The sequence below is a fragment of the Phycodurus eques genome, chromosome 4, assembly GCF_024500275.1.
Source record: "Phycodurus eques isolate BA_2022a chromosome 4, UOR_Pequ_1.1, whole genome shotgun sequence".
NCBI classification, from domain to species: domain Eukaryota; kingdom Metazoa; phylum Chordata; class Actinopteri; order Syngnathiformes; family Syngnathidae; genus Phycodurus; species Phycodurus eques.
Genome location: NC_084528.1, coordinates 6,693,269 through 6,716,240, shown reverse-complemented (window position 1 = coordinate 6,716,240; position 22,972 = coordinate 6,693,269). Strand labels below are relative to the sequence as shown.

The 22,972-nt window shown below is 40.1% G+C and overlaps 2 protein-coding genes across 2 annotated transcripts; one reads left to right on the top strand and one right to left on the bottom strand.

Annotated features, from left to right (window-relative positions):
* Positions 1–383: 383 nt before the first annotated feature.
* Positions 384–2,145, top strand: LOC133401914 (dendritic cell-specific transmembrane protein). The gene is made up of 2 exons (XM_061675445.1): positions 384–1,412; positions 1,795–2,145. The coding sequence occupies exons 1-2, from the start codon at positions 384–386 to the stop codon at positions 2,143–2,145; spliced, it is 1,380 nt and encodes a 459-aa protein (XP_061531429.1).
* A 4,241-nt stretch (positions 2,146–6,386) lies between these two features.
* dpys (dihydropyrimidinase) lies at positions 6,387–22,763 on the bottom strand. The gene is made up of 9 exons (XM_061675518.1): positions 22,512–22,763; positions 21,250–21,408; positions 18,390–18,569; positions 17,804–17,993; positions 17,456–17,612; positions 16,407–16,548; positions 12,767–12,909; positions 8,513–8,720; positions 6,387–6,528 (listed from the first exon to the last, which is right to left on the bottom strand). The coding sequence occupies exons 1-9, from the start codon at positions 22,761–22,763 to the stop codon at positions 6,469–6,471; spliced, it is 1,491 nt and encodes a 496-aa protein (XP_061531502.1). The 3' UTR covers positions 6,387–6,468.
* Positions 22,764–22,972: the final 209 nt, after the last annotated feature.

The following is a 22,972-nucleotide window of genomic DNA, read 5'->3' as shown; positions in this document are numbered from 1 at the left end:
AGTTTACTATGAAACATTTGCAACGATTGACAGTTGTTCAAATCAGTTTCATGCATCCTGCCTTTAAAATGATGCACACCTTTTTAAAACAAATGAACAAAAGCGTCATTCCACACATGTCCAAACCCCCATGTCCTCCTCATACTTGTTGCTTCCTTCTTCTTTTTCATTTGAGAAAAAAAAAAATAAAATGCAGATGACTGTACAGTACCATGACGAATGACTGAGGTTTGCAGCCACATCCTGTTCCAACATTATTTAAGGCGGAGGCTAACAACACACATAATAATAGATGCTGGGTCCACGTATCAGGTTAGTACTTAATATACGGCAGAGCCATCTGATTCATCTTACTCCAGAGCTCTTCTTTGGAAGTGTGGACAATGATCACCAAGGGCTTGCTTGACATGAGGATTTTGGCTGTGGATGTTTTCATCAGTGGTAACAGAGAGGGCTTGAAGAGAACCACCATCCTCCTCCTCATATGTGTCTTCCCAAGCCTCTTCGTCAGTGCCTTGCTTCTCCTGTATCTCCTCTATACTCTGACTTGTGACCCCGCAGTGTCTGGGGGGATCGCTGCCCTCCATGGGGTGGTGTTGACATTTGCCCTCTTCTTTTCGCAGAGAGTACGATGCTTGTTCACACTATTTGTCGTATCTATTTTCACCAAGAAGACTCGCAGTCTGCTGCTCACCGCTGGGACAAGTGTAGTTGTCCTTGGGAATATTCACAACACTTTGGAGAACCTCACAGGCTTGGTCAGGAGCATGATTTGTAACCTGAGGGCCAAGAAGGCATCGGTCATTGCGCCCTTCAGAAATTACGTGGACATGTTGAAATGGCTGGCTAACATATTGCAAGGGGTGACGGACTTCGGAGTGGTCAACCTGGACTCCCAGCTCAACATTTCACCCAAGGTGGACTTGGAACATTTTAGGGATCGACTCACCCAAGCAGAACTAAAGCTTAATCAAAGTGTAAAATATGCAGTGACCTTTATAAACACAGTCTCCTCTGTGAAGGAACGTGTTTATCCGACCATCAGCTTCCTGGTGCTCGTGATCTTTATAGCCTCACACGTAAGAAATTACTGCAGCGACACGAAGTACAAAAATCATTTTATCAGCAACAAATTCATTCATTTTGACAAGAAGCAAAAGGAGGAAGGAAAGCAACATGTGCTTCCGCTCACGTCAGAGGAGGAGAAGCTTTACCCCTCTCTCCCTTCCCTCCGTCCCATTGCGCAGGAAGGAAAAGCGCTGTTCAAATTCGGCTTTCCCATCATCTCCCATTTGGTTGCTTGGGTCATATTTATAACTGTGGATGCCTTGTTGTACTGTTTTGTTGCTATAATAACAACCAAGCTATCAGAGATGGAACCATTCCACGTCCCTCTGCTTTTGAGCCTCAAAGTAAGTCATTTCATGAAAATATAGTCATATACAATAACACACTATTTAATTTATAGTTTTCAAAATTATGATTACAATTTTATGCTGATTGGATGACAATTCAGCCGCCTCATAGTGATGCATTGAAACACCCACTCGGGTAACCAAATATGATTCCATTTCCTACTAAAAGCTGCATGGGCGATCACGCAACCTCCACGCCTCACAATGATGCAATAGCAGCAACTGTCTGAGTTCTTTCAGACAGCCAGCAGAATAAATTGTGATATCGATTTAGTTACATATAAAGATTAAACAATAACACATATATACAGTACAGTAGTGTAAATAATATAAAAAAATGTAAGCAATAAAGTTACTAAATATGAGTTGCTTTTTTCAGGGTGTTGTGACCTTAATTGGTGTACAGTTGGGTGAGGAGAACCACCAAAAGGACTTTTCTTATTCTGTGACACTGTTTGAGAAGCAGTGCCTCCCCAAACCCAAACTGCTGCTCAACAACTCTGTCATCCCACTGGCTGGAATCCTGCTGACCTTGCTTATTATGGCCCCAGTGGCGGCCAAGGTAGTCCAGATCAGGCTCATGGTGTGTGAGAGATTCTACTCCACTGCTGCAGAGGAGAGGATCAAGTACTTGCACGCCAAAATTTTGAGGAAGAGGTTAAAAAGGACGAGGGAGAAAGAAAACAGCAATAGTTTTACAGCACTCATCACTAAGGTATGGGTCACATAATAATGCATAATTGTTCAAATAAAATAAAATGAAACGGTGATGTTGATTGTTAAACCTTTTTTTCTCTCTCTCTTCACACAACAGCCACATTTCTGGTGTCCATTGGTTTTCCCAGAAGAGGTCAACGTTGTGTGAAGTTTTCTTCATACAGAATCCATGATGTTCTGTTGGTGACTTCTTAACTTACATTAGCTGAAGTTGGTCAATTTACAAAGAGATAATTTATTATAATAATAATAATAATAATTATTATTATTATTAATTCCTTTAATTTCAAAGCTCAAAAGTTGCCTTTTTTTTCTTCTTTTTTTTTACTCAAATGTCTCTTGCAATCGTCTTTATGGGAATTGGTTTAAACTGGTTGAAACTTCTGCGATTGGATGGCAACCAGTTCAGGATGTACCCCGCCTCCTGCCCGATGATGGCTGGGATAGGCTGCAGCACGCCCGCGACCCGAGTGAGGAGTAGCGGCTCAGAAAATGGATGGATGGATGGATGGTTGAAACTTGTTACATAATAATTCTGACAAAAATATGTGCAACAACTGCACATCACTGACTGACATAAAACATTTTATATAATGTATATTTTTCAGACATTGTATTTGTATTATAGTTTGTTACAATACTAATGTCAACTTGGATCAACAATTGTATGTCTTTATTTAACTATTTAATGTTATGACGGACATTTTTTTCCCCTTTATAGATTAAACATCATTCACAGAACAACATATTTGTAGCTGACCTCATTGTAACATGATTGTTGTGTTGTTGGTTTTTTACAGTGGCTATACAGCGGCTGAAATAAATATTTAACATGTCACCATTTTTCTCACTAAATATATTTTGGCCCTTTCCTCCACACAAGCAGTCTTGAAATCGTGACGGTTCTGTGGGCTTCTTTTATGGACCTTGAGTTTCACTTCTTTCCATAGATTTTCAATTGGATTCAAGTTAGGTGATTGGCTGGGACATTCTCTTTTTTTTTTTTTTTTTTTTTTAAAACAAATTAAGAGTTTCCTTGGCAGTATGTTTTGGATCATTATCCTGCTGAAATGTCCACCCTCGTTTCATTTTCATCATCCTTGTAGATGGCAGCAGATTTTGTCAAGAATGTCTCGGTACACTTGCCCATTCATCCTTCAATAATGCAAGTTTACCAGTACCATTTGGTGAAAAGCAGCCCCACACCATCATGTTCCCACCTCCGAACTCCACTGTTGGTATGGTTTTTTTTAGAGTGATGTGCAGTGCCATTTCTCCTCCAAATGTGGTGTGCATTATGGCATCCAAACAGTTCAATTTTGCTCTCATCAGACCAGACTATCAGCCCCAGTATTTAACTGGCTTGTCCAAATGTTCAGAAAACTTTCAAGTTTTTGTTTTCCAGCAATGAGGTCTTGCGTGGTGAGCGTGCATACAGGCCATGGCGGCGGAGTGCATTACTCACTGTTTTCCTTGTGACAACTGTACCTGCTAATTCCAAGTCTTTCTGAAGCTCTCCACAGGTGGTCCTTGGCTCTTGGACAACCCTTCTGATTATTCTTTGCACCGCTCTCAGTAATCTTGCGGGTAGCACCTGATCGAGGCAAATTTATGGTGGTACGATTGGCTTTCCACTTGCGTATTATGGCCCCATCCGTGCTCACTTGAGCATTCAGAAGCTTAGATATGCGCCTGTAACCAATGCCATAGTTATGTTTTGCAACAATTACTTTGCGATGTTCTTGAGACAGCTCTCTGCTCTTACCCATCATGAGATGTGTCTTGACTCCCACCTTGGCAATGAGACCTTTTTGTAGGCCATCAATTAGGACTGAACCAGCTGATATTCATTTTCACTGACAAGGGGCTGGATTGCTGTTTGATTGTTGATAGATTTTTCTTTTAGATTACAAAAAGATGGCATTTAAACAATGTGTATACTTTTTATAATGGCAGGAACAATTGGTGTTTATTTTATACACGCAGTTGCAAGGAACCCTTTCCCGCATTTCTGCATAAATTGGTAACACGTAATGAATATGTAATAAAATAATGAATGCCCTGTGGTGTACATTGCAGTCGTCTATGACCATGCATTTCTAGTGTCTAGCCCAAAACATTACGATTTAACTTATTACCTGTCTACACAAGAAATATCCGGTTTATAGAAGAGACATACTCTTGCTGATAATAACTGAGAAGAACATGAATTGATAAGTTAGTGTGAGCAATGATACAGCAAATAAAACTGTCACATTTCCTGCAAGAGGAATTACGCACACATCATCTTCCTCATCTTTACATAATCAGCAATTTCTTCTTGTGACTCTTCGCATACCAAAAGCACAGAACAAGCTTTAATAAGCCAAAATAAAGACGCCTTCTGTGCGTGTTTGCATAGACAAGGACTCTGTACTTACATAATTCAAGACAGATGTCCCTTGCATGTGCAGTGAACAGCACAACAGCACACTCCTCCTTCCTCTTGTACAGTACTGTCACTATGCATTGTCACAGCGTGCAGGTGTTTCAGAGAACAGTGGCACTTAGACCCTTGCATTCTTCAGATAACTGAGAATGATCCTTTTGCTTTGTTTTTGACTTTCATAGTACCCATTCATAAATACAGTATGCATTGGTTGCAACTCGTACCTGAAGTAACACAGTACATTAAATTAATGAGAATAATAATAGAGGGGATGTCACAATTGTTTTTGGAAGGCGAGGAAGGCAAGGCTAAAGAAAACGTGGAGGGCCCAAGTGCAGGGAAGCAGGGAGGCAAGGCAGGAGTGCAGCAGTCTCAAAAATTGTATTTAATTTCCAGAAAAAGGGCAAACAAGGAACATGGATAAAGCAAACTCAACAAGGTCCCACAACAGATAACCAAAGTAACAAAGAAACACTTGAATAAACCTAAAACTGGAAAAAAAACATGACTGGTAAATAAGACGTGGCACAGACAGAGACAAAGACACCTGACAACAACAATGAAGCGACAAGAACTGAAACGAAACCAGGCAACTAAACACAAACAGATTGACGAGGCAATGAGGAACACCTGGACAAGACACGAGTGGCTGGAGGGAGCTGATTGGTCGACACAAGGTCGAAAGTTGATGAGAACAAGTGGATACGATAACTAAAGGAGCACACAAGATAAACATGGAACACAGGAAAACATGAAACAACCCAAACCAAAACACAGACCATGAAATAGCGCTTTTCATGATACGCAAAGTCGCCCAAAATACTTTTATGAAGTTTTTGTTTCATTTATCATTGACTACATTAAACTGTAAACAGGACCTATTTGCAGTATGTTAAATTATACATGCACATGTATTACATCGTACAGTCGTGTGCAAGACTATAGTACATCTACAGTAAATCTGAAATACTGGAGTACAGCATATTTGTTGTTTTAGCAAATGTTTAATGAACACATGCTGTATAATGTATAGTGTCTCATACTTTCACGGTACTGTAAATCGCATACGGTAGCTTCAGAATCTATTCTGAAGCTACGAAGAAGCTTCAGAATCCTTCTTTCCCGAGTGGCACTATCATTTCCATAGTCAACCGTAAGAGGAAGTGGTATAGCTGAAGAAAGCATAGGCCTTGTGTGAGTCACACGCTGCCACTGACCCATAAGGCAACCTGATAAACTCACATTATGTCTCAGCGGGCCCCGTGGCAGAAAACCACGTCAGCATGCCAGCCCGACAGCAAGCTCCCACATGATGCTCGCAGACAGCCGCAGACTTTTTTTTTACCACGGGAGGGAAGGACTGCGCTCCATTTATGGGCATAGATGGAGTGGATATGATAATGTGCCATCCTGCTGAATATGCAAATGCAGAGTCATTGTGGCTCAACGAAAATCTAATTACTGTCAGTCGATGAACTGTTTCTCCAAGTCTATGAAATGACTCTTCCATTAAATATAAAGGTTGAGACTACAACAACCATTTCAGGCAAGTGTTCATTGGGTACAACAATAGTAGTGCTGTATAAAGGATTAAACAACAGTTTCCTGTTAGCCACTTCCACTTTTATTTTTTTGCAAATATAATAAAGATAGTGATCATTTTAATTTTATAAAACTGTTTACCTTGATGCTGAATTGACCTAAATCCATCTGCTCCTAGCTTGATAGATGTATTAAAATAACAACAAATTGCACAAATGTTGATGTACAGTACTGTATCTAAAATGTGTAGGTATTGCTATTTGTATTGGAGAAAAATTGTTGACTTGTTCAGGCGCTGACGGCGGTGTGTGTGCAAGGACATCAAGACAGACTCCAACGAGCTTTCATGTAGTAGCTTTCACTTGCTCACACTGAAATGACTTTTCCGTCATACGGCTGTCTGATCACAGCGATAGGTTGGCCCACCTGCAGACAAAAGCCAAAGAAGAGAGAAAGATTACACGTAATCTAAATGACAGGTGGCAATGTGGTCACCAGACAACCCTATGTTTGCTGCGCAGCACTTTTTAGATCTGGTACACATATAAGGATTTGTCAACTCTTAAAGGTTAATTTTTTCAGTTACAAACCACACATATCGATGAAAAAAATCAGGTATTTAATAGTTTTGGTCGTACTGTGTGTGGTGTGCTCTGATAAACTAAACACAGAACACCATACACATAAATATTCTGTTCCACCACAGATCTAGAATCCAGACCTCCAAGACAGGCCTCTCGCACGATCAAACGTGATCTAACAAAACAAAGAAGAAGAAACAGTACTGGCTCTGTAGCGACGAGTGTTGCCGAAAGGACAGGAGGTGGGAATGTTGTAGAATGATGATGTCGTCGTTAAAGACTGGCTTTGGAAAACACTTCTTGCCCCTAGTGGACCCGTTTATACAAAATACGAGATCGGGTAGGACACGGACATGGTAGGACATGGGTTTGTTTTTATTTACGACCGCTTCCTTGTTCCTCAGTCAGGTTGCTTCTTAATGGGCTCCATTCCATTTCGTGTCACAATTCATGTCGTCATGACTTGGGAGTCATCGGCTTTCCCAACACACATGAAGATTTTGGGTCATTAATATCAAACATGTTTAATTCTTAAGAATTGTCGGCCCCGTATTATCGGGACAAATTCATTATTCACGCATCTCAGACCTCAGGATAATCTTATAAGACATAAAATAGTCTGGCGCTTGGCATCCTTCGTCAGGTAGGGGCAAAATCAGGGCAAACACAGCCCGATTCTTCTTTATGTGTGTACCTGGGCCTAAGCCTTTTCGATATTTATGTTTATAGTTGCCTGCTGTAACTCAAACGTGGCAAATGTCACAAACGCATTTGTTTCACGTTTATATGCATGTGAATATTCTCATTCACCCAGGTCATTTCATTCTCATGGCATTGAATCGATTGGAACTAGACTGTTCTTTTTGTCTTGTCTTGTCTCAGTGCTTGTGTGGAAAACTCAACTATTTATGCTCCAACTTAGAGGCATGCCCCACACCACGTACAGTTGACTTTTCCACACAAACACTAGATAGTGCATCCTAACTAAGCCTTGTTGCATGAACTAATGAAGCCTGCTCGGATGAGAGCGAAATGTCTTCTAAGACAAAGAGAGCAATCCATTTGCGATTGATTCAATGCCCTGTGAACACATTTTTATACTTTTTCGTCATTTGTTCAAAACCTTTACAAACATTCAAAGCCATATCTTATACTTTTGAGCACCCCTAGGTTGGATACAGCCTGGACTGGCCCGCCAGCCTATTGCAGGGCACATTTGGCAAACAACTATGAAACACTCACATTCACAAAATGATAAAGAATGTAGTCTTAAATTAACCTACCATACAGTATGTTTTTGGAAACAGAAAACACACGAAAAGCATGGTGAGAACATGCCAATTCCTGAGCCAAGATTCAAACTTAGAAGCTCTCGACTACACTCTGTGTTTTTAATAACATAATGTCAATGTAAGCGAATGGTCAGTTCGTCTGAATGTCAAAATGCCGATTTTATATACTATACAGTAATTTCAGGTGTAATATTGGAGTAAGTTAAAGCAATACTGCAACTTTCCTGGCTTTGTTGTTTATTTTAAGTTTCTATCTTGACTATGCAAAGTGATGGCTGTTATTCATGAGTTTATAACTCTAATAATTGAACTACGTTGCATGCCTGTGCTTGTGCATTATCAACCACCATGCCAAATCACACCTGTCTCAAGTGTACTGCGGTTGAACAAGGATCGGGAGAATTAAAACTAGTTAAATAATATGGACTTGCAAGTTTGCTTCGGCATGTTAATGCCTGCCTATAAATGAGTGTGCACCAAGTACTGTTATTAGCGCATGTATTTTTCTTTAAAAAACAAAAACAAATCTTGACTGACCTGGTCCCTCTGCTTGATTCTTTTATAGACAAATTCAGAGAAGGGTTTTCTGTGGATGAATCTGCCCCAGCCAGGTGTCGTCTTCAATTGTCCATCCTCGTAGACCACTTTGCCCCTGGAAATGGTGATCACCGGCACTCCATGACACTCCATGCCCTCAAAGATGTTGTAGTCCACAGCCTGGTGGTGCGTCTTGGCTGATATTTTCCTGTCAAGACACAAAGGTGCAAGCACAGGTTTGCTGACAGCTGAAACAAATATTTTGTTTCCCCAAGAGGAAACATTTATTTGCACATTATCTGGAATTTATTATTATTTTTTTTAATTCCATTATGTTTTTGTAAGTTAATGCAAGCTAATGCTGGAAAAAAATTCTATCCGGAGAAATAAAGAAAATCACAACAGAGGAAGGGATCAAAACTGGTTTATAACAAGTGAAGTGGGGGAAAAAATGAGAGATTTTATTTCAAGGCCATATCACCCTGCCCTACATGCAAGAGACATTTCACGTCCCACACCGAGGGACCCAGGGCGGTCCGCCGGCCCCACCGAGGCGCACTGACAACCGTCTACCAGGTGGGGGCCGCAGGGACCCCATGCCACCCCCCCAGCCACCCCACACCCCACCCCTCCAACCCCAGAAGAGCAAGACGCACGCCCCCAACCCCCTAGTGAATATGTTAAGCTACTCAAGATATTTACAGTCTTTTAAAAACAACTCCCCTGCGATTGCCTGGCAACCAGTTCAGGGTGTACCCCGCCTCCTGCCCGACAATAGCTGTGATAGGCTGCAGCACTCCCGCGACCCTAGTGAGGAGAAGCGGCTCGGAAAATGGATGGATGGATGGAAAAACAACTCCCTCTAAAATCTTTAAAATAACAGGCAAAAGAGATATCGGATGATAATTGGTGTTATTATTTTTATCACCAGATTTGTAAATTGGTGTTATTCTTGCAATTCTGGTCATCTTTAGAGAGTAAGAGAGTAAAGGTAAATTTATGCAATGTGCATGTGGTTTTTGCTACAGTAGGACCAATAGCGTTCAAGATTTTGCTACAAAGACCGTCCGCGCCAGCTGTATGAGAGTTGTTAAGATTCAAGATGTTTTCATAAACTTCATCATGATTGGTTGGGGTCATGAAAAAAGAGTTAGGATAGTCTCCTGTAAGATACTGGTTCTAAAACATGCCTTGAGGAGGACGGATTTCATTTGCCAGGTATTTCCAATGGAGACGAAGTAATTATTAAATCGATTGGCAAATTTCGGTCAAAACAGTTTTTATAAACAGGAAGAACTGATGTTTTTTTTTTCTTTTTTTTTTATCCCTGTTGAAGACATTGTTCAGGACTTACTAAGTCTTCTTAGAGTCACCCTTAGCTATCCTTATCTGTATGCATTATATTTATTTTTGTTAAAGATGGTGGGGTTTTTGATGTACTGTTTATAAAGTTTGTTTTTCTGTTTTATGGAAGTTAGTATCCCTTTTGTGAGGCAAGGGTTACGAACTTTGGCTCTGCATGCGGCAGTCTTTTCGGGGATAGTATAACGAATAGAATCGGATAATTCTCTGACTAAAATTTACAATTTTTTACCGCATTATGGGAAAATGGTCAGCTATATCAGATTGTACCACTCCAGACTCCAGCTTGGTGTTTTGAAAATTGAAATATCAATGATTGACTTGGACAATTGTGTTACTCCTATGTAGATGTTTATCATTGGAAAGAAGGAGAAGGAATGTCATGTGTTGATAACATCATTTTTGGTTGTATCTTCTTTGGAGCTACGGTATCGACTGGATGTTAAAATCACCAATTAGAATACAGTTGTGATATTTTTTGATTATGGAATATAAAAGATCTTCTAATTTATCCCTGAAGACATCCATGTTAGAATCAGGGGAGCGATAAATTATTCCAACTATAGTTTTTTTTTTTTTTACCATTTAGACATTTTATCATCACATTAATATCATATTTGGTAGTAGTCTGAAGTTCACATTAAGACACACTCCTCCAACTAATTTCCAGATTCTATTCTTGTAACCCTTTAATTTGAGAATATCAATATATGTCTAGTCGTTTAACCAAGTTTCACAGCATCCTAATGTCATATTTACACCCAGTAGTTGTAAGTAAAGAAGCAAGATCATCACTGTGTTTAGATAAGCTTCTAATATTTAGATAACTGAGGGAAAACTAGGTCTCTGTGTTTAGGGAGTTCATTTGCTCAGGTGCATATTGTTTACAATTTATGTTTCCACTGTCAAGGCAACAGTCTTGAGCATAATATCCATCCTCATTTTTCAGATTGTAGAAACTCACCTTGTCTAGGTTCATGGCCTCTGGGAATGATACAGAAACATACAGACGAAAACGCCAATAACCATTCATACACGCAATGATTTTATGCACAAAGGACTCATACAAAAATAAACGAACAAAAAAAACAAGAACAGACATCACATCCTGCTGTCACTCCAGACATCTTCTAATATCTGTACCTATGCCCCGCCCCCTGCATCCCACAGCCGCCCAGCAATTTACATTTATGTGAGTGTGGCAAAACTTGCAAATGAAATGAGAATGATAGGATAGCACCTTACACTACAGATGAACCGTCTCTCTAACAAACAGCCTCATATATACAGGTCTGTACTGTGTTATACCACATTATTCCACAGCCCAACTTGAAGTTTCAACCCTCTGCTCCCTTAGTCAAGTCCGTACAGATTGCATATCACCGCAATAACTCAAGTGAATCAGCTGCTGATTAAAAAAAAAAAGAATAATGAAATTCATATTTTGCTAGCCTGTGAATATTCTCATTCTTTGAATCGATTGCATCTCAACTGTTCTGGTTATAAAATTTCGCTAAAACTGAGACAAACAGTTGAATCGCCATCATCCAAGAAGCCTATTTATGCGACATGAGGCCATTGACTGAGTTTGCTCCGCGTTATGCAACGGCGTGTAGCCTCTGGCGCCGGATGTTACGGAGTGACACTTGCACTGAGAGCAATTAATTACGCAGTTTTACAGATGAATTCATGGGAGCAGCAATTAAACACGACGCACCCCTGTGCTTAAATAAGGAAATAGTACACTCTATCTATAGAGAGAGTAATTTACAAGAAGCCTGTCTAACTGCAAAACAGTCCACTGTAACAACCACGCAAACCACAGACATGAGCATATTGACTTACAGTAAATTTCAGGACATTGGTTCAGAATGAGTTCTTCTCCAAATCACATCAGTGCATAGCGACCTCCCTCAGGGCCTCAGCCCAGATTCTCTTGCAAGTAGAACAGCACAGTCTAATTTGGATTACATAAGCGTGTGCGTGTGTTTGATCTCAACTTGCTCCTTATGAAGAAACCCATGTGTTCGGATTGCCTTTACTTAAGGAGACAATACCAAAATCAGATTGAATTTGCTCTTTTTTTACATGATGCCGTGACGTCATATCTGTTGAATTTGAATGATAATTAGCACATTGGAACACAACAATGTTCATGGTATTGTTTGTGTTACTTTTGGGGAGAAGAAATATCTTTTGCTCATTCGCCAGTTTACTCTGCAATGCACAACTGTCATATTTTGCCAAACAACAAAGTGCAAATTCTGAGGCATTTCCTGAAAAGAGCTTTAATAAAAGTTAATTCTCTCTTAAGAAAATGGGATGAGCTCCCATGTGAATGCTTCCTCAGTCTTAAAATCCTCAACATGACTCATCACTGACATCCCAGCAGGTTTGACGGTGTCAAGCTTATATAAACGTTTAAGTCATTGGGATTTAAAATATAAAATCCTCTAACATTTAAAAAGATCTTTTCTGAAGATCTGATGAATGTTATTTGTTATTAGTGTCACCCTTTATAGCTGCAGAAAAGTGACATATTGCACAGTTGCAATAGACAAAATCAGCTTACGTAGTAACTACATGGCATCTTCTGGGTGGCAAAAAGAAAAAAAGGCGGCACATCCCGTTTTCAGCTGCCAGCGTCGACAGTCTGAGTTCATGTACTGTATATGTATGCTCACTCTTCTAAGACCACGTGCAGTTAAGAGTGATGATGTGCGAGACATGTCTCCATGAAAGATGATGGTTTAAAAATAGCACTCGATGTATTTTGAATTTACACAAACAAACGCACAGACAGAGACACACAAACACAAACAGACACACACACACACATACTTCATTTTGCTGCTTCTCACAGCTCTCTCTTGAATGCTGAATGGCCCTCACCTTGATGACTTGGGATCCCAAATAACCACATCAGCATCTGAGTTCTTGGCGATCCGGCCTTTTTGAGGGTAGAAGTTGAAGATTTTCGCTGCGTTGCTGCTGGTGACAGCTACGAATCGATTCTCGTCCATTTTGCCGCTGTGCTGGGAAGTTAGAAATACACAAATCTGAGTGAGAGAGCACAGTTGATAGCACTATATACAATTAACAGACAGAAGTCAATGTGAGGCAAGACAATATGTGATTTGAAAGCACTACAAAGTAAATTGTTGGCATCTACACCAAGAAAAAGCATTGTCAATTCTGTAAATTTATATTTTTATCTCTGTTTGCGCTCTTTACTGTTTGCGGAAACAGTGCCTCATTTGCACCTACATTTAATGGAAGAGGTGTTGAAATGTTGCAAGTGAATCAGAATCAATGGCCTACGTATATGTCGACCACAATAATTGTTTTTTATTGTAAGTGGAGAAATGCAAAATGTATACTATCATTGCTGTACCAAGTTGAAAAATATGCAGTTTCACAAAATGTTTGATACACAGCAAAAATGTCAAACATATGTCAAAGTAAAACAACATTTTTGACCCATGTTGGAATGAAGTACTGGTAGTACAGTTATAAATGTTTAAAATCAAATGGTGACCTGTGCTCTACAATTCTACATACATACTGTACATACAAACCCCAATTCCAATGATGTCGGGACCTTGTGTAAAACATACAAACGCCAATTCCAATGAAGTTGGGATATTGTGTTAAACATAAATAAAAAGAGAATACAATTATTTGCAAATCTTTCTCAACCCATATTCAATTGAATACGCTACAAAGACAAGCTATTTCATGTTCAAACTGAGAAACTTTGTTTTTTTTTGGCAAATATTCACTCATTTTGAATTTGATGACAGCAACACGTTCCAAAAAAGCTGTGTGACAGCAGCATATTTAACACTGTGTTACATGACCTTTCCTTTTAACAACACTCAATAAGCATTTGGGAGGGAAATGATGACACTAATTGTTGAAGTTTTGGAGGTGGAATTCTTTTCCATTCTTGTTTGATGTACAACTTCAGTTGCTCAACAGTCCTGGGTCCCCGTTGTCCAATTTTGCACTTTATAATGTGGCATACATTTTTAATGGGAGACAGGTCTGGACTGCTGGCAGGCTAGTCTAATACTTGTACTTTTTTGCTACGAAGCCATGCTCTTGTAAGACATGCAGAATGTGGCTTGGCATTGTCTTGCTGAAAGAAGCTGAGACATCCCTGAAAAATACATTGTTTGGATGGCATCATAGGTTGCGTCAAAACCTGTACGTACCATTTAGCATTATTGGTCCCTTCACAGATGTGCAAGTCACCCATGCCAAGGGCACTAACACAATCCCATACCATCACAGATGTTGGCTTTTGAAGTTCACAGATGTTGGCCTTTGAACTTTGGGCTGATAAAAATCCAGCCAGTCCTTTTCGTCTTTGGCCCGGAGGACACAAAGTCCATTATTTCCAGATACAATTTGAAATGTGGACTCGTCAGACTACAGCACACTTTTTTCACTTTTCCTGACTTTTATGTCAGTCCATCTCAGTCCATGAACTCGGGCCTAGAGAAGCCGGCCAGTGGCATTTCTGGATGATATATTGCTTTTGCTTTTCATGGTAGAGTTTTAACTTGCATTTGTAGATGTAGCGACAAACTGTGTAAACTGAGGGTTTTCTGAAGTGGTCCTGAGCTCACGTGGCAATATCCTTTAGACAATGATGCCGGTTTTTAATGCAGTGCCGCCTGTGGAATTGAAGGTCACGGGCATTCAATGTTGGTTTTCGGCCTTGCCGCTTACGTGCAGGGATTTCTCCAAATTCTCTGAATCTTTTGATGATATTATGGACCGTAGATGATGAAATCCATACATTCCTGGCAACTGTACATTGACAAACTGAAACTCTTAAACTGCCGGACTATTTGCTTGTGCAGTTGTGCACAAAGTACTTGCTTATGAAAAACTGAGCCTTTCAGGGATGCTTCTTTTTTACCCAATCAGGAAACTCACCGACTTCCAATTAACACTGATCACCTGTGGAATTTTCCAAACAGCTGTTTTTTGAGCATTCCTCAACTTTCCCAGTCTCTTGTTACATCTGTCCCATCTTTTTTGGGGGCTTTGATCAAGTTCAAATTCAAAAGTATCAAACTCAAAATGAGAGAATATTTGCAAAAAATGTGAAAAGGTTCACCAGTTTGAACAATAACTATCTTGTCTTTGTAGTATATTCAGTTGAATATACGTTAAAAGGATAAGGGATAGCTTTCATGAATAAGCAATGGGTTAATCCACAGGTTTGCACTATCTGAAGCTTGGGGTCCACACAAACTGTATGGCCCCAATATGGCCATGGAAATTTTTTTTTATTTGATCGTATTAAAACGTGATTGCGTCATATTTGGATGGATGCCATGATGATGTCAATTTCGGGATGATGCGGTTTTAATGGGGTGTTGCCCGTGGGCCGTCTTAATCCAGCTCAGGGTATAGATGAGAGATTGATTTCACAAGTGGCTTTAATACACATTTCATGTTTTGTTGTGTTTTTACTTTAATGCATTGTTAATAGTTGAACATGTGCCTATCTATACATTAGAAAACTCTTATGGCACACTACCAAACTAAAATGTCACAAAAAGTATGAATATTGAAATAATGAAGATCTTGACTCCTGAATGTACTTACACAGTGTGAAATGTGAGCCGGTTTAATTGAACACAGTGCCATGACTTATTCTTTTGTGTGAATGGCAACAGCTGGATACACAGGTTATTGTATCTTTTGACATCTAATGGAAGAGCATTTAATTGTTTTCTGATCAATTCTGGAAGTGAAATTGGATAATTTCCTCCGGCACCGCTGATGAGATCTCATGCATACCTGGTTGGGAATCAGTGCTTAAATGTGTGAATAGAAATGTTTATGCTCATGTATCACAACCTATTTCATATATGCAAAAAAAAAGTAAGTAAAATCCTACAAACCCCCCTCTCAACCACCACCCTCCTAACCGAAGTTTGACACCATGAACCAATTCTAGACAGCAAAATACAATCACAATAATAAGTATACTGTACTGTTAAATGAATGTGCACATTTTTCAATGACACAACACTATCTGTTTGTTTAATATATGACAATACAGTATAACCTGGCAGGAGAAAGTAGAACTATTTAGTCAATCATTTTGTGTTCACTAGTCAAATGTCTTGTGAAAAGAATAAGCAATATGACAAAGAAGTAAATGATTATGTGCTGTGTTACTTTGGAGGAAAACCACAGAGACATTCAAATAATGAGTGTTTGTAGTAGTACAGGTTCACAGACATAATATAAATTCTTCATTTGTTTAAATTCATCAAATCATCACATCTTTCTTCTGATTAAGGTTTATACTGTAACTAATATTTTGTCTAAATTGTGCGCACAAAAGTGTTTTTGATAGTTGTGGAGAAATACACTGAATCATGAGGGAGTGCAGCTGGACACCCGTAAAAAGTGGACTTCAGAGGTTAAAATGTGTTCTTTTGTTGTACACTGTCTGACGATATGAGTCAGTGAGTATAAGTGTGGGCATGTGATGTGGACATACCACTCCCTTCTCCCAAATGACGGACATCCTATCCTCCACGCCATTCACCCCGTTGGGGATCTTGGTGAAGTCGTCTTTTCCGAGGGCCTTTTGACACACTGAGAAAGTACAGTTGTCGGTCCCCGTCACACTGAGGTCATCGCTAACGACACAATTAGGGGACAAATATATGAATGAATGACCGAATAGGTGTGTAGAATGATAATAAGATCATTCAAATGAGGTTCTTCACTTGTCAATTCAAGGATGTCTCCGTTTTAATGGGAATCGTATGATGTGTTATAGTCATGATTTTAATCATTGTATTGATTTTCCCTTTCAGATGTTACAGTAATAGTGTTGAGGGTTCAAAAGGTCACATAAACATGTTGGTGGATACACCAAGACAGAGCTTTGAGAGTATATCCATCCACCAGTCTGTTTGAATCCATTCTAGGGCTGCATGATATTAGGAAAAAATGACATTCTGATTTTTATTTTTTTTTGTTCAAACCTGCGATATGTATTGCGAAATAACAGAGAAACAGTGTTGGGAAAGTTCATTTTCTACACGAACTAGTTTGAAGTTCAGTTCACAATTCCAAAAATGAAGCAGTTCAGCTCATAGTTTATAATTCAACATTTTTAACTAAGTTCACCAGTCCAAAAATGTACTTGTTCAGTTATTATGATTATTATTTTTTAATATTGTAAATCGCTGACGGGCTATTGCCCTACAAAATACTGGCATTTAATTTCTCCATTGTTGCCACCCATTTAGTCCACACTAGTAGCCAGCACACGTGTTTGTTGAATGGTGTTTTTTTTTTTAAATGAGGAATTAAAACAAAAACAGGACTGTAGTACTTAGTCTTAGACATTGATACCTTTGCATTCCTCGCAGCTCTGGCTGACTATATTAACAAAATGTTTTATAGCTACTCTTATATTACAAAGCAAAAAAAAAAAATCCATATTATCACACATAACCCACCTACCCACCGAGCTGCCCTAGTGAAAGCATCACAGCTGCATAATTCCAGTTACTTCCAGTTTTTAGCACCACCTACTTGGCCAGCAGATCCATGAGGTAGCCAGGAGTGCTGGGGTCAGGTCTAAGGGGAGGACCCATGACGAATGAAGCCGCATGGGCCCAGTCCTTGTGCCAGTAGTGACTCCCGTCGGTTCCCAGTCCGGCTGCAATGGGCTCTCCAAACACTACTCGCCCTGGTAGGAGATGAAAGACTTCACTTCAGCTTGACGGAAGAGTTTTAGGCATCATTCTTTAGAGAAGAGTAATACAGTAGCTTTCCTCCTAAGACAACAAATACCACATGAAAGGATTCGATACATTTTATACATATGTGTAAGAGAATTGTAAAATTTCTTCTCACGCAAATTGTCGATGTGTCACCCACCGTCTCTGCGTGCATTGGACACCACCTTGGCGGCAGATTTGCTCATGACATGGACCACATAGAGAGGGCAGTTGACAGCACTGGCAATGGTGATGGCTCTCTGGGTGGCCTCAGCCTCGACCTCCTCCGGCCGACACAGTTCGTGACCCTCAGGCCCTGTGATGCCCATGGACAGCATCTTCTGAGCCCCCTGTTGTGTCCCGATGGAGTGGAGAACAACAAACGGGACCATGGTGATGGATGGAGAACAACTGGGCAACAACCACAATGTCTATAAATCAACTAGCCCCACAAATGCCCTAAAAAAAAAAGAGCTGAAAATCACCAATTCCAATCACATAAAACTGTGACCTTACACATATTGCTGGAAGCATTAAGAACATGAACTTTCATAAAGCCTCAAAACACTCGTCAAGCGCCAAATTGCCCCACTGTTCAAGTTACTGTTCTGTATTTTAAAGATCTGCTGCCTTCTAGTGGTGTTTCCCACTATAGCATCAGTATAAAAAGATGTATACAGTGCTACTAGATATCTGATCTAAACTTTAGTTTGTGCACGTGTCTATGTTTAATTTGTCCCACCAACCTCAGCAATCAGGTCTCCATTCTCAGCATGCACTTGAGCTATTGCACCAATGGTCTTACATTGCGAAAAGGCAGCGTAAAGTTCCGAATCCCGCAGCATGAACACGTCTCTATAGGCCATAAACATCTTGAAGGAATTCACCCCTCTTTCTTTGGCAATAATCTCCATTTCTTTCTTCACCTAAGAAGGAGAAAAATAACAACTTCATTGTTGCAGTTCTGAAGAAAGTAAGTGTGAAGTTGGCATCTTCTCGCCGTGCGTGTCTGCGTGGGTTTTTCTCCAGGTACTCCGGCTTCCTCCCCCTTTTCAAAAACATGCATGTTAACTGAATACTCTAAATTGTCCATAGGTGTAAACCTTAAGGTGAATGGTATAATGTATCTAATAAATTAGAGGCTTGATCTATCTTTAATCGTATAACAATATTTGCCCTAAAAAGCAACTTGCTTTAATCTCAACTGACTTTTGTGGACGACTGAGGTCAAATCAATTGACACAGACAGGAATATGTTTAACCTTGGAAAAATTTATGTAATTGCATTTCAATAAAAAAACAGTAGAAAAACTAACAGGCATTACGGTTCTTGCTTCGCTGTCGCACTATATATTTTTTTAATACAGTTGTTCTTCTATTTTTTATGTTGTTTGTACAAAATCCAATGCTCTCTCTCGCTCTCTCTCTCTCTCTCTCTCAATGCATTACGTGTTTAGTTTTTTTAGTATGAATGTTTTAAGGACAATTTCTTTTCCCACAAACTATCACCACAAATACAATGATATTAGCGCATAATAATTCAAGTACATCCTTTTAAAGAACAATTAACTCAAAGAATATATTGAGCATTGGCATTGTAATGTAGAACAAAAAATAAAATATCCATCCATTTTTTTTTTTTTTTTTACAGCTTATCCTCACTAGGGTCGTGGGCTGCGGGAGCCTCTCCCAGCTATCTTCGGGCGGGAAGCAAGTTTCCAGTTGGTTCGGAAAAAGTGCCAAGTATAGCAACATTAATAACAGCACAACAAGTAGATCAAACCAACCTGTTTTGAGTCAAGTTTTGTACTACTTTTTAAAAGTCTTCAGCCTTTCTTTAAACACTGCTTGGACGACATGTTAAGTGGCTACATCTCTTACTATGGTGAGTCACGCTATACTGTATACAATGTGAGCATACGTGCGCCGTATACGCTGTCACGTTTGTATTTGCAATGTTGGGCAAAAGGGTTCCATAATAGCAAGCTGACGGGAAACGGCAACTGTCCTATCGTGCTTTGTTGTTCCCAGCTCAAGAAATTGGGTGGCATGGTTGTGTTTAAAATGGATTTTGTCACTTATAAAGCGACTTTATAGCGACTTCATCCAAATTCGACATACCATCTCGATGTTAGGCCGCGATCATCGCGGTGGCGTGAGGTTTTGGAACTAATTCCATTTCTGCCGCTCAACTTTCTGGAACTGTGCCGCTGCCGGCTCGCCGTCAGAAAACCTTGGTTTGAGTACGCAAGTGCCTGCATTTAAAAAGCACACACACGTGCGCACACACGTACGTGCAAGAGCGCACACAGCCAATAAGAGGGAGAGGGGAGGGTTCCTTCTGCCCTTCACTATGGCTGATTGGTTTAGAGACCAGATGGGTTTCATGTGTCTGTTTTCAAGTCGTGGATTTTGTTTTCTTCCTCATATGGCTGGGCAAACATTATTTTATTTAGCCCTGTCTTATATGAAAAAAATAATAATAATGATCCATACACTGGTTTTCAGCCACCAAGCCGGTATACTAAGCCAAAGCATTGCATACTGATCTTACCTTATGCTTCCCTGCTCAATTTTGTGTGTCTCAGATGCAGGACGAGATTCCTGTATGTTTGTATGTACAACCCCAATTCCAATGAAGTTGGGACGTTGTGTTAAATATAAATAAAAACAGAATACAATGATTTGCAAACCATGTTCAACCTATATTTAATTGAATACACTACAAAGACAAGATATTTAATGTTCAAAGTGATCAATTTGATTGTTTTTAGCAAATAATCATTAACTTGGAATTTTATGGCTGCAACAAAAGACAAAAAAGATACAAAAGACACGCGACAAGGCTAAAAATAAACCAGCTTTTGGATTCAAACATACTTTGCACGATGACGACGCGGAGTAAATGTCTTTTGCAGAGCAATGGCATCATTGATCGGAGAATTATGACATTCAAGCCGATCGGTCGATCAGCATTTAAATGCTAATTATCGGCCGATACCGATAAGGCCGATTAAATTGGTGTAAAGTCTAATAAATAATACATACTGGTAACAATATAGTCATTGTTTTGGCAACGCAATAATGATTATGTAGTGTACAACAATGTCACTAGAGCAAAAATATCCGCCAAGGTCAAACATTTAACTATTAACAAAGTAAAACAAATTCAACGGGTCTCATATTTATATTTGTTTGTCCATTTGTGCAGGTTTTAGCAGGCTACTTCTTAGTACATGAAGGATGATGAACTAATGGGTGTTATCATACCGGAGGGGATCGGTTTCATGAAGACCATTTTTAGGACCATGATGCTATCCGTCCTGCTAGTTTACCTTTTACTACGTCAAAATAACTAAAGATTATTGTAATAACAAAGCTAGATCTGGCACGGAACAGGATACCACTTTGATGTTAATTTCAAACATGGCTAAAACCTCAGGCTTTGAAAGAAGTTGTTCCTCCATACACCTTTATATATTTGTCCAAATGTCAAGTAGATTAGAAGCCTAATGAAAATGGACTCGACACACACACAAAAATAATAACCAAATTGTCAGCCATGTCCACATCTCTGTAGTGTCATAGTTTTGCGTGAGTAAGCACCTGGTCACTCCACCACGTGACAGCGACATGCAATGAGTAGTCACAGCACACTTTGCTGTCCGCCGTCTTGCGCCAAGAGTTGTAGGCCTCCAGAAGAGACTTGCCTTTTTGGGGGATGACAAAGTCCACGATCATCGTGGTCCCTCCTGCTAGAGCAGCCTGCTCAGATACACATGATCACGACGTGCCAAGTTGAAAATTAAAACCCACGCAGGCACGGGGGGATCATACAAACTCCACACAGGCGAGGCCGCGGATTGAACTCTGGACCTCAGACCTGTGAGGCAGATGTGCTAACCAGTCGTCCGCTGTGCTGCCTGACACTAAGTATAAAAAAATCAAATACTGAAAGAAAAAAGAGATGTTAGGAGCGGACAGGCTTAATCGGCATTTTGTCATCTCCTCTAGTAGTGGCTTGGTCTTTTTTTTAAACCCCCCCAAAAAAATAGTTACATAGTTTAGCTTTAAAACATTGCAGAGAGTGCAAGGACGACAGTAGAGAAGCAATGCGCCTTAACCAATGGGATCTAAACCAAAGCCGAGTGGCATTCTGAGCTAATTGGCATCGTACATCGCCAGCCAATTACTGTTGAATGGAATAGAGAAGCGCTAATATATGCAGTAGACCAAAGACACCCTATTATAAGCAGGGTTTTTTTCTCATGAAGACAAGCGCTATAAAAAACGGATGGATGCAAATGGTCAGTTTCAGTTTTCAGTGGGTACTCTGCATTAGGGACATTCAGGGCAGTACATATTTTCCCATCTTTTTAATATTACTTGCGAAATAATGTACAGTAAATCTCAGCTAGGCCCCCTTGTGTGGGTTTGCCTGTTCTTGTGCCTGTGTGGGTTTTCTCCAGTTACTCCGGCTTCCTTCCACATTGCAAAAACACACATAATACAGTAGGTTAATTGAAGACTGTAAATTGCCCATAGGTGCGAATGTGAGTGTTGATGGCCCTGTGATTAGCTGGCAACTAGTCCATGGCGTACTCCACCTCCTGCCCAAAGTCAGCTGGGATAGGCTCCGGCACACCCACAACCCTTGTGAGGACATGCATTATAGAAAATGGAGAAAATGTAAACTCCACACAGGTTTCAAACCCAGAGCACCTCGACTGTGAGGCAGATGTTTACCACTATTTCACCATGCTACCCTGATTGAAGTCATAACTCGTCTCAAGAATGATATTCATACAATAATTGGGCATGAATGCGCTGTAAGAAAGCTATCAGATTGAAGCGCCTGATGCGTTTACCTTCGTTCCAATATGGAAGTCATCCACAGTCTTTGTGCCCATGAACGCCAGCTCCATGTGTGTGTGCGTGTCAATGCCGCCCGGGATCACCAGTTTACCACCGGCATCAATAATTCTCACTCCCTCTGGAATGTGAAGATTCAGCCCAACGTCCACTATTTTCCCATGTTCAATATAGACGTCACAGATCACAGAGAAGTCTTCGTTCACAACTTTGCCTCCTTTTATCAGGATTCCACGGGGCTCCGCCATCCTGCTGTAGGACTGATGAACGTCTGTACGAGAATGACGAAAGAGAGGGTTTGCAGAGCGCATACACACACGATAGCTGTCTGCAATAAGTAACAACTTGTGTCTGTTCCAAAGGTCATAGGACCCCAAGCAAATACGCCTGTCCTTATACAACCCTTGTGGCCGTGAACTCAACAAACTGTCCCATTTGGCGAAGAGTTCGAGGACTG

What these genes read in the sequence shown, in the direction of transcription:
- dpys (XM_061675518.1), bottom strand. Translation starts at nt 22,763, where the DNA reads ATGGCGGAGCCCCGTGGAATCCTGATAAAAGGAGGCAAAGTTGTGAAC. An exon ending in CTCATGGATCTGCTGGCCAA is followed by an intron (nt 16,549 to 17,455) that starts GTAGGTGGTGCT and finishes TTGTGTCGTTAG; the next exon opens with CGATGACCTCAGTGTGACGG. An exon ending in GAATCAAGCAGAGGGACCAG is followed by an intron (nt 6,529 to 8,512) that starts GTCAGTCAAGAT and finishes TTTTGTCTGCAG; the next exon opens with GTGGGCCAACCTATCGCTGT.
- LOC133401914 (XM_061675445.1), top strand. Translation starts at nt 384, where the DNA reads ATGATCACCAAGGGCTTGCTTGACATGAGGATTTTGGCTGTGGATGTT. An exon ending in CTCTGCTTTTGAGCCTCAAA is followed by an intron (nt 1,413 to 1,794) that starts GTAAGTCATTTC and finishes TGCTTTTTTCAG; the next exon opens with GGTGTTGTGACCTTAATTGG.